This window comes from Opisthocomus hoazin, chromosome 1, assembly GCF_030867145.1.
Source record: "Opisthocomus hoazin isolate bOpiHoa1 chromosome 1, bOpiHoa1.hap1, whole genome shotgun sequence".
Taxonomy (NCBI): Eukaryota; Metazoa; Chordata; class Aves; order Opisthocomiformes; family Opisthocomidae; genus Opisthocomus; species Opisthocomus hoazin.
The window spans coordinates 113225108-113237332 of record NC_134414.1 but is presented as its reverse complement, the minus strand read 5'-3'; the positions used below and the strand labels follow the sequence as shown (position 1 = coordinate 113237332).

General features: G+C 37.6%; 1 protein-coding gene across 1 annotated transcript in view; it reads left to right on the top strand.

Moving 5' to 3' along the window:
* Window positions 1-12225, top strand: part of NCAM2 (neural cell adhesion molecule 2) — a 348076-nt gene that overhangs the window by 328447 nt on the left and 7404 nt on the right. Inside the window, exons 16-17 of the mRNA XM_075433489.1 lie at window positions 7358-7562; window positions 10433-10552. Of these exons, the coding sequence (XP_075289604.1) occupies window positions 7358-7562; window positions 10433-10552 (325 nt within the window). The remainder of the gene's footprint in view (window positions 1-7357; window positions 7563-10432; window positions 10553-12225) is intronic.

Below are 12225 nucleotides of genomic sequence, written 5' to 3'. Positions count from 1 at the left end.
CGGACAAGACATCATTGACACTCAAATTGCCATTTACAATACAACATTTGTTTTATTTAGGTATTTTGTTTACATCTTGTTTAAGACACCTTCATATGAAAAATGTTGTAAAGGGCCTTTAGAGTAAATGAGAACTCAAGTCCTACTTACTCAGTACCCAGAAAGAACCATAATAAAAGAAACTTTCCAGTAAAATTTAGAGGGAAAAATGTAATTTCAGAAAATTTGGTGGCAAAAGGATCTCTCTTGTAATAGAGGAGAGCTTCCTCACTCAGATAAGTATCAGAAAAGCACAAAATTTCTGATAGGTACCATTTTAGACATGCTCATTTCAGTAGCTCACTTCTCTTATAATTGATAATCCTGGTGGCACCACTGACTCCCTTGGTTGTGAATGCCCATACCTCCTGTGCGTCATTGTCATGGTATACAGCCTCTTCTTTATGGCTCCTCTGCTGTCAGTGGTGCTATTGAAACTCCACCATAATCAGGATCAGATTTCATTAGAGTTGGTAGACAATGAAGTTAATATCATTTCTGGGTAGAGGAAAGGTAGAGGAAACCTTCTCTTTAGTTAGTTATATCAGGACCAATAATACTGTGCCTGTATTTTTCAAAGCTGTGTGTCAGGCACATCTGTCAGAACACATTACTTAGTCGTGCAGTACAGAGTACATATCCTTGTGTGCTTGTACACTGCCCCTCAGCAGTATTGCCCCTAGCAGAAATTTATAGGGAAAGTCACTGAGGAAGAAAGAGCATTAAAATTAATGTCGATTATAGCCTTATTAACATCTTTTTGTGTTAAGGAATGGGATATTAAAGAATATTACTTACTGTCATCGTCCCTTTTGCATCATACGTTTCCCAAGTAAATGTTTGCAGAGAATAATAATTTTTTTTTAAAAGTTGATGATGCAACTGTATTGATTTTTTTATTTCATTTGAAGATAGAGAGGTAGCTGCTGGGCACTTACCTGGCTCAAAAGCCAAGTTTTATTGTTTTAAATTGCTAAAAGCAGCTCATGCAGCTCTGGCTGTGGCAGCCAAATTATTGGAGATTGTTTGGTTAAGGGGGAGGGATCACTGTATTTTTGGTTCTTCTTGCCTCCCATGACTTTTATCTCAGTAAGGCACAGGAGTGAGTAGTAATGGGAGGCTCTTGTAGAAAGCTATGAAATGTTTCCTCTTCCAATTAATATAGTCTTCCAGTGTCATACCATTCTCACTAAAAAAGCTGCGTACATGCTACCCATGGAGTTCATTCTGGGTACCTGTAACTTGTGAGGTTTGCTGAGTGCCACACAGTCCTTGCATCCTGATCACCCACACCCAAGGATTTGGAGCACACCACAGCTCCATTTAAAGCCCTCTTGTGCATTTCCTGATGGAAAATGAAAGAGGAGGGTGTTTAACAGGCAGCAAGCAAAGTTATGCATGCCCCACAATTTAGATACATCTGTTTTTAATACAACAAAATGCAAAGCATTAAAAAATAATGAAATATAAATATCACACACAACTGTTTTTAAAAGAGGAATGACTTTTTTAGTTGCTGTCAACTGAGAAATTATTTCCACTTGTTATATACAAATTTGAATGTACTTATATCCCCCAAAAAAGAGGCATTCCAAAGTATCTGGAAACAATTGAGTAATTGCAATTATTGAAATGAAGAACTAGCCTTTGGATATTTGCAATACCCTGCCTCCAGCACACACCTGATAGTATTTGTCTACATTTTTTTATCTGGGATGGAGCTGTATTATAGATGCACATTACCTGGCTAGAATTCTGTAACATTTCTGGTAAATCCTTTTGTTGTTGCTGCTGTGCAGCAAATGCTATTGCATTTTCTTGTGATGTGCTTGTTGTTTGGATGTGTGTTCTTTTTTCTTCCCCTCTGCAGATCTTTAGTTTCACAGTGCTTGTTCTGGCAATAGTCTGGCCTTCCACACTTACATTAACCTTGTAAAGCTGTTCAACTTTTTGGTACTATATTATGATTGTTTGGATGCTTGTCAATGGATATTAATTTTTAAGATCTATGTTTTCTGTCTTTTTTGAGGCTTTGAATAAGTGTATATATCTTGGAAGCCTTTGATTCTAAGAAAAGTTCCAGATCAGATATAAAATCAAAGGCAACATTCATAGGCAGAAATAACTGTCATGCTTGGACAGCCTTTGTAAGAGTCAATACTACAGGGCCGTTTGAAAATATTATAAACAAGAGTATGCTTTTTTCCTGCCACTATTCAGTGAAATATTTTCAAATTCATTCTCTAGCTCATGATTTTCAACTACTTCAGCTCAAGAGCAGTTTCAGACTTTAGCTTCAGACTGACCTGAAAGAAAGGACAAACTTCTGCAAAATATCCCTGCACACTCATTCCCACCCAGTCAAATGTAGCTGCCAGGTGTTACCCTAAGAGCGTAAGAAGTGTTTAATATGATTTGGTTTTTTTCCTTAAAAATATAAATGACAGTAAAAGGCTAAGGGCTATGCAGAATCATCTCTTTCCTTTAATCCATGTCTGCTAAGGAAAAGGGTTATGGAAGAAAGGCAAAAAAGGTACTGACTTGTTTTTTTTCACCAAAACTTAGAATCACTGAATGGTTGAACTTGGAAGGGGCCTCTGGAGGTCTTCTTGTCTACCCCCCCCATCCCCCCTCCCGCTCAAGCAGAGTACTTGTTGTAACACTTGCAATTATTATTTTATTGTACCAGCAACTGAATGTATACAATGTGGTTCTGTAAGAGTACAGAGAATTTCTGTCACACTGAAGGACATACATTCATGTAAGATCAGTCTGAATATGTGAATGTTGCATATTAAGTTCCTGTCTCTTTTTGCAGAAGCAATAGCTGTAGTTTTCCATGTACAAAGTGTACATGTACACTCTGTGTGCATAGGGAGATGGTGGCTTTCTTTTTAGACCTCCTTCCCTTAGAGTATCTGATACAGACTTCTTAAAGGAATTCACTCTGAATTTACGTTTGAGTCCAGAAAATTTATCTATCCAATTATTTCTGTTCACTGGGAAATTCTGTTTAACTTGCCAAAGTTTTTCATTGCTCTTTCCCATTATTCAAATAATGATTTGTGCAAAAATGTTCAATTATTTTATTAGAAGTTAGAAATACAACTTGCTGAATGAGAACTTGAAAATTGCCAATACTTTCCATTGCATATATAGAAACCCACTTCAACTTTTTTATTGGATTTCTGAAAGTTTTTTAATCTTATTTCCATAAGTATTCATTGACAAGCACTTATTTGAAGAAGTGGATGAATGAAGTGACTTTCTTTAAAGCTGGTGATTTCCTTCATTATCATGACAATGTGTATTATATTATTTATGCCATGTTCTATATAATAAAAAGCATATTTTTTAAATTTAGCATATTTTTGACAAATCATAATTAGAACTCATTCTGAACTGTGGAAATTACACTTTTTTTTCTTCAAGCAGTGTTTTAAAAGTCTCCACTATGATTAAATTACTAAGACAGGTATACAATAAACCTTTTCACAAAGTTGTTAAGAACTGATTCTGTCACATTAACATCGAACTTTTCTGATTTAAAATAAGTGTGTTTTCAACTAGAAAAGGAAAGTATTTAATGTATAAATACTTCATTGTTGTAGATCACAAAGTGGAACTAGTATTTTTAGTCCACAATGGAACACTGTAAAAAAACCCAAAAACGTTTAAAATCATTATAGCTTATAATGTGGGTTTGGTTTTTTTTACTGTTGAAGAATTGTCACAGTAAAGCTAACGCAAATTTAATTTAGGGCAAAACTTTTTTATAACAAACATTTGTTTTTCAAAGTTGGTTGAATAGCTATGTATAGTATGATGTTAACATTTCATCCAGTCACAAAATTAGTACTTCTGTTGATGTCATAAGATATTAAGAGAAAATTTCACATTATTGTGATACCATAGCTATATTAAGATATGATTTTTGAAAGCAGTCAGGACAAGCCTCAGTCCACTTTAATAGTAATTGGCAGTAGTTTTACAACTGACTTTTGCAGGAGCAGAGTGACCAGTATAATGTCCCAGTAATTTAAGTGAGAACAGAATTTAACCAAAGATGAATGTTTAGAAAATATATTTTATCTGTTTCATTAATATTAAAAATATACCACAATACAGAAACTTTTAAAACACAAAGCAGTCCAATTTCTGCCTATCTTCAGAAGAAGAAAGGGCATGAAGAGCCTAAGAGAGGTGAGAAGCTGATGACAGCCATGCTCCAGGCACAGCCGCAGGATGTGGCCACATCCTGTCGCTCTTTGGGGTGTGGGAGGTAAAGGAGATAAATGTAGAAGTAATATTTAGAAAAGTATTGGCAGTTATAGGAAATCAGACTTGCAAATGTCGTGAAACAGAAACCTGTGTGAACAAATGGGTTGCAGGGAAAAACAGGATGCCCCATCCCTAGAAACATTCAAGGTCAGGTTGGATAGGGCTTTGAGCGACCTGATCTAGGTCAAGATGTCCCTGCTCACTGCGGGGTGTTTGGACTAGATGACCTTTAAAGGTCCCTTCCAACCCAAACTATTCTATAATTCTGTTACTTAAGCAGGGCAGTAACAAGGATGAGGAATTCTGAATGAAAAGGAAATTGTCAATTACAAGGAGACAGAAAAATATGTAACAGTCAAATTCTTAGGTCTCAGATGTCTCACCAAGAAGATTAAAAATGAAAAACAAAGTCTTCCTCACAACTATGACAAATGAATATGAATATCATTGTACAAAGGAGCAATATTGTTACTGTAAACACTTCCTTCACTTGCCAGTGAAGGCTTTTCTGTCATTGAATCAGTCAGGGTTGGAAGCTTGCCACATCACAATGTTCCAGTGACACTGGAAATGCTGTTTACATTGGTGAAAAATGTATCTTCCTGTGGCAAAAACTTCTTAACACTGCATTAAAAAAAGAAAAAAAAATCCCAAAAAGACAGCAGCCAAAAAACAACCTCTAATCCCTTTAAAAATGTGGATTAAAAGACCCTAATTTTTCACCCTTACAGTTCTATTCGGTGGTTAAGAAAGTATGGAGAGGAAAACTTTGCTGTATAAGGTCTCTAGAGCTGGATTCTATAGAATTTACTGATATTATATCTGTTGAAACATACAAACTTTTCAATAAGCTGAAATAAAATATGTATTTATATCTTCCTGACAATTCAGGTTGGTAAACACAAATAACTGAAGTTTAGAAAGAAAGTCATCAAATAGATGGGTGAATGTATGGATAAAGAAGTTGTATCAGAAATTATACTTACCATAAAGAAAGAAACTGAATTCATATGAAATGTCAACTTCCAACATTGCTGACAGGGCAATACATAAATGATCTATTATTTCATTGCTGTGCCATTATTTTTGTTATTTATATAGTGTTTTTTAAGTCTTTCTGAAGAAAGGAAAGTAACTTTGAAGTAACATCTGTCTGTTGGTCTGTCTACCCATCCACGGAAATATATACATTGAATTCTGGCTGATTGCATAATAACATTCTGAAGAACAGTTCTATAATAAAACAGCACATATAATAGACAGTGAAACCAATTGCATAAGACATAAAAAGTTCTGCTTCTTTAAAAAAAAAAACTTTTAAGAGTTTTATCACATAGACTAAGAAAGCACATATTTCTATTAGCGCGTATAGATTTAGAAGTCCTCAAGAAAATAATTTCCAAATTATATTTGAAAGGATAAGTAAATATCTTCTTAAAAATTAGTTAAGCAGAAATATGAAAGCTTAAATGATATTCTTAATCTGAAAACAGTCCACAATGTATCAGGGGGGTAGAAGAGAAAGAAGAGGAAGATGATAGTAGTAGGCTCATGAAAACATTTATATTATATTACATATATGAGGTTTTGTTGTCTATTACAACAGTATTCATGTAATCGCCTGTCAGAAAAATCTTGCTTTTGTTTGGAATAGCTACGAATGTAAAGGTACCACTGCACTGCAGAATCATGCATCACTCCAAAGCGTGGTAACACGAAGTAAGCAATGCTGATAACGTGCAGCACCAAGGTGCAGAAAACCCAGTTGCACTCCCCTGTGGAGTTTGCTCAGGACATACCATCACACCAGGCAATTGTCACTAGCCAATTTCTGAGCTAGACTTTTTGAACCATTACTAAGGTGGCACTTTTTTTTTGCCTAGTTTATAGACCACACACAAGTCCTTTCCTTTATAGCGGTCGTCAGAGTTCACAAACCCAATAGTGGTTGTTCTGAGAATCACACTATTCAAAACAGTCTGTAGCATTATTGTCTGTTATGGAAGTGTCAACTGAATCAAAACATTAAAATATTTTTTCTGAGATTTGTAATGAAAGAAGCTAAGCATCAGCTTTCATAATGTGAATACAGAAAGCAAGATCAGGTATGGAATATGTTTACTTTGAAGTGTATGAATGTATTTTCAAGGTATAAAACTACACAAAATGAGGTCCTAACCCTATAATATTTTAATAATATGCAGTTTTCCTCATACTAATTTATTTAAGACTAAGTGTGTGCAACTATTTGAAGATTAAATAGCTTGAATTAGCTTGTTTGAAGACACATTCATTTTACTTTAATTCAAAAAATGACCTTTACAAGAAAAAAATACTGGTTTAGCACTCTCTTAAACCTTTCAGAAATTCTGCTTAGCATCACGGCTAAGTAATTATATTTGAAATGTGGAAAATGAATCACAGAATCACAGAATCACAGAATAGTAGGGGTTGGAAGGGACCTCTGTGGGTCATCTAGTCCAACCCCCCTGCCGAAGCAGGGTCACCTACAGTAGGCTGCACAGGATCTTGTCCAGGCGGGTCTTGAATATCTCCAGAGAAGGAGACTCCACAACCTCCCTGGGCAGCCTGTTCCAGTGCTCCGTCACCCTCAGAGGGAAGAAGTTCTTCATCATGTTCAGACGGAACTTCCTATGCTTCAGTTTGTGCCCAAAATGACAACTTTTATAAACTATTACTGTGCTGAACATTGAAAATGTTTTTCTTAGGCCACATACTGATATTCTCAGTCTTAGAATGTTAAAATATGATATTATTTTTTATTAAATAATTTCATTTATTCTGTGACCATACTGGAGTTTTGGCACTAGGGAAATATTATATAAAAGATATTTTTTGTGATTTTTTTATCAGGTTGTAAACATGCTTAATCTTTAGGGCTGTTTATTTCTATGAATTTCTGAATGGTTAATTTCTAAACATCCTTTAGCCTCCTGGCCTACAGGTTAAAAGCTTTAGGAAATGCTATTCTTTCGGATGAATTTTATTAATAAATTTTAATTTTCTTTCCTTCAAGACACTATTTTTAATGGTCTTGGACTTGGTACTGTCATTGGCCTGGGAGTGGCAGCCCTTTTGTTAATCCTGGTTGTGACTGATGTTAGCTGCTTCTTTGTACGACAATGTGGATTGCTAATGTGCATCACCAGGAGGATCTGTGGCAAAAAGAGTGGTTCAGGTGGAAAAAGTAAAGAACTGGAAGAAGGAAAGGCAGCTTACTTGTGAGTATTATTCACATCTTTTAGAAACTTCATTAAAAGATAAAGTTGCATTAACTTTACAGCTATTTTGTGCTGTTTGAAAGGGAATTCATAAAATATTTCTAGTGCTTGTAAAAGTGTTCCCCTGAAATGTACAGAATTTTTTGTGATCAAATGTTGTCTTAAAAGAAAAATAGACTAAAAAAAAGGTATTTACCCTACCTCACTTTAAGATGGTCTCTTTCTGCATCTTAACAGAAAGGAAACAGATCATAATTCAGTAATAGTTATGGCACATCTTTGGTCCACGAGGAACAGGTAACAGGTCATTGTAACTCCATTTCTACCAATCCATGTTTGAGTTGTTAATACCCAAAAACTCAGTATATGGTTGTGGCAGTGCCAGTAAATTTGGGAGTAAAGGACATAGTATTACGGAAAATCCATGAAGAAGTTTTTATTCTCAGATATAGCACTTCATAGAAAATCTTGTTTCTTGCCAGTAGAGTTTAGGAATAAAAAATATTGTTGGTGTTTAAAGTAGGAGTGCTGCGTTCGATGTGCTTGAAATGCTGGTGAGTGTCGTTCTTCTTCATAGCAACAGTTAATGAGTGCTAAACATAAGTGGGGAAAAAACAATCCTGATTCTCACAAATACCCTTGTATAGCGGCTACTTCATCATGAATGAACTGATCATTTATGTGCAAATATGTTTCCTTAAAAGATAAGAGTGAATAGTGAGATTTCGGGCGGAACAGTTCAAGTACCGATTGCATAAAATAATAATGCTTTAAAGACCCAAAATTTACAGGGCTGTCAAAAGGTAAGCTGGAGAGAGGATTACTTATGGTCCCTCATTTTAGGCAGTTCCTTTTTTTTAACTAAAAAAGGCATAATTTCCTTATTATGTTAATCTAACAGACTTCTTATACATACACTGTAACATCTGTGAGAATACTGTCTTTGTGTGGTTTAAATAATGTTTACTGGTCCAATTCCTGTGTGCTGTAGCTCTCCCAGTAGTCAGGCCTTGCAGTTCATTCTCCTACAGCTTCGTAGATCCCACCCTTCCCCAGATGCCTGTAGAGCAGATCAGATTTTGCAGCCCTCATTATTCATAGTTGTATGGGGGCTGCTTCATTGCTGGTAGTGGAGCTGTAAGCATCTCTCTTAGGTAACTTGATTGTGTTTCCTGGTTGGATTCTCAACCCTTTTGCAAACAGCTCTGTAGAACAAAACCAATCAAAAGCAGGCACACAGTATTTACATCAAATAATGCTTCTGAATAGAAGTTATACCATAAAGTAGCTATTTCTTAATTCTCTGCAGCTTAGAGTATGAGAAAGAATAACACCATTGTTTGTATTGTGTGAAGCCAGCGTGTCTGAGTCAATAGAATCAAGATGCGAAGCTTCTGACTCTGACTCAGCTGTCCTTTCCTATTGAGCACAGCACTTCAGCCTATGCTTTAAATTCACATTTGAGAAGTGACCAAGTATGAACTGGTGCACAGACCATTTCTGAATGGGAAAACCTTAACTAAAGTTCAATTGTCACTTGACAACGGTTTATATCTTGCTATCAACATCTCATATCCAAATGCCATTCCATGCTGTCCCAGAAAAGCATAAAGCTGGTCACTTGATGTTAACTCCTAAATGACATTTCTTTTGCAAGAACAACTATCTTATCTAGTTATATTTCTTTCCTTGTTGGGGTGATCTTCAGTCAGTCAGATCTTAAAATATTTGAGAGTGTTCTCGGCATAAATAAACTGTCAGGCTAAAATTTCAAGACAGGCTTGAAAAGTATTTCGTGCCAACTGCCATTCCCTAAAACACAGTGACATTTCTGTCTTTTAAGTATGTCAGTTTGCATTCTGGATGTTTGAGTGGGTTTGTGGTATGGTTCTTTGTTACTCTTTGATCGTAGGATACATAAAGTCATTAATTATGTTCCATTTGTAATGATTGTAAATGACACAAGGCATCTAACATATATGCAGCCACCTGGAACAGAAATGATATAATGTGTTTCCTATAAACCACTTTCCCTTCTGTGGAATTTTTAATTGTTAAACATTTTGTACTTTCTGTACAGATGAGTTCCTCAATCCTATGTGAATGCTGTTCACTAAAATCATTTGATCTGTCTTTCAGACATAAAAATATATGCAAGATTTTAATTAGTAGTAACATTTCTAATACTTCTGTAGCAGCAAACAGTGCTTTCCACATCATGGCCAGCAACAAAAGTGTAGTGACAATACTCACTGCTCATCTTCCTTACAATTAATTGTCCACTTGGCACGAAGTTTATTCATTTACTTACATGTGAGAAACTAACATTTTCTTCCTAAAATTGGGGGGAATATGACACACAAGCAAAGAGTTTCTTCTAGCAGTGCAAATAGAAGGAGCTAGGTGCTTAACACACAAGGACTCTACCCCATTCTGGCAGCTGGTATTGTCACAGTCTCAGGAGATCGAAGTATGCTTCTGCAGTGTGTATACTAACATGAAGGGTCTTTACACTGCCAGAAATAAAGCATGAATAGGCATCAAGACCTATATTTTTCATATTAGGTTAGGAAAGTTTATTCCCATGAAGAGGCCATTGTCTTATTATTTAGTTATAAACAAAATGCTCTTTTGAGATGCTAATCCATGATGTTTGCAGAGTTAGGTAAGTAACCATGGATACAGGATGCTTTGAAGACTTCAGGGAATTGGGAACACGCTGTTAAATGTGTCTCAGTGCTGTTAGCCACTGATAATTAGTTCTGCCTTTTCTTTGCCGGCTTGAGAGAAGGGATCTTTGTAATTAGTTACGTGCGATGTATGTGGTTTATAAGATGATATGAGACTAAGAATCTTTTAATAATTTTTAGGAAAGATGGATCAAAAGAGCCGATAGTGGAAATGCGAACAGAGGATGAAAGAATTACCAATCATGAAGACGGGAGCCCAGTAAATGAGCCAAATGAGACAACTCCCCTCACAGAACCAGAGTAAGTAGCCCGACATTCCCCAGCGTTTCACACAAGCTCCTCCTGGCTGCAAGGATGGACTGGGCTTCCTGCTCCCTGGGAGAGAGATACACAGCATCACCAGAATGATGTGCTGCGGCGATACAGTCTACTGGTGTGATTTTTTACTATAATCAGTCTAAATCACAGTACCCCACATACAACAGCTGAGGTTGTCATTACACATTTTTGTCTTCTTTCTGTGACCCAGAGAGCAACCACATGTGGGCATTATCCAGTCCTTGGATGGCAACACCATGATAGCGGCAATTCTGCAGCGTATCTTTACACTAGCACCCATTTGGAGGTTATCGAGTATCCAGGGAAATTTTCTGGCCCTCCCTGCTGCCCTGGCTCCCAAGGAGCTCCTACTGTGCTCTTGGTGAAAACAGACCTCCTGTCAGGGCTGGAGGGCCCAGGCAGCTCTGCCCTGCCCTCCCTGGCCGACCCATACCTCCTGAGCATGGTCCAGGAGCCACACATCAGCTCCAGACTCATCAGAAGCCCACGACCAGTGCTGGCTCCGATGGGACATGGACCCACATACTGCTGCCACCCCAGATCTGCCCGCTACATTCAGGGACTGGAAGGTGAGGTCAGGGCCCTGCCTGCACTCTCTGGCTCTCAGACTGCTCCGAAGCTTGCCGCGATGCTCCCCTGCTGCTCCCAGTTAACCTCCAAACCCCATGTGGGACCATGGCTGTCAATGGCAGGTCACAGTCCTGCTCACTTCTTGCTCAGCCCTGGCACCCAGTCACCTCACCTGCCCAGCCCTCCTGACCCTGCATTGGTGACTGATCAGGGGTACGAGGATTTTTTTAGATGGGTGCAGCTGATGTTCACCACCTACCCAGAAGGTATTAACGACTCTGTGGGAATAATCTCCTGACTCTCAGGAATGGCCTTAGACTGAGTCACATACACATCCCCACACACACTCTGTATGTAGGGCAAAATGATCCTGTGCTCCAGAAGTCCAGCTCCTCACAGGATGGTCCCTTCCTGCGTTCACCTGTGTTACTGAAAGCTTAGCTCAGTACTAAAATCCATGCAGTGTAATTGGATTAATAGCGCTGAAGGGCAGCCACTTTGCTCGGTTCCCTCATGCCCCCTTCCCGTCCCTGCAACTGCTCTCAACACAGAAACCCAGAAACCCCAGTGGTTCTCATCCAGGCTTGCAGGCTCTGGCTGCCCTCTGAGTCATGGAACCAGACTTGAGCTCAGGAATCCTGGACAGTGGCAGTCAGGTCGTCTTCTCTGTTTTGCTGCTGCAGCCACTGGAACAGATTAAACTGAGTAGAGTGGCTGGTGTTGGTACATGAATAGCACTTTTCAAAACATGTGTGGAAAATAAAGTAAAATTTGTGATAGGGCACAAGCAAGCTGGTATTTTCCTAAGCTTACTATTACAATGAAAGCTTCTGATATGCTTTATTTTTTCTTCTGAAAATTTAGTTTGAAGAGAAACTAATATTTCAACAAAGATGGTGAAAGTACCATTCCTTCTATTAAGAGCCCACCTAGTGGTGTTAAAGGACATGAAGAATGCTTGAGTTTCATTTCTGAGCCTCAAAAGTTGATTGATTTGAAATTATTAAAGAAAGCTCCAAGTATCTTTGGTTTGAGCCCAAAGCTTTTCATGTGCTGTGAAAATC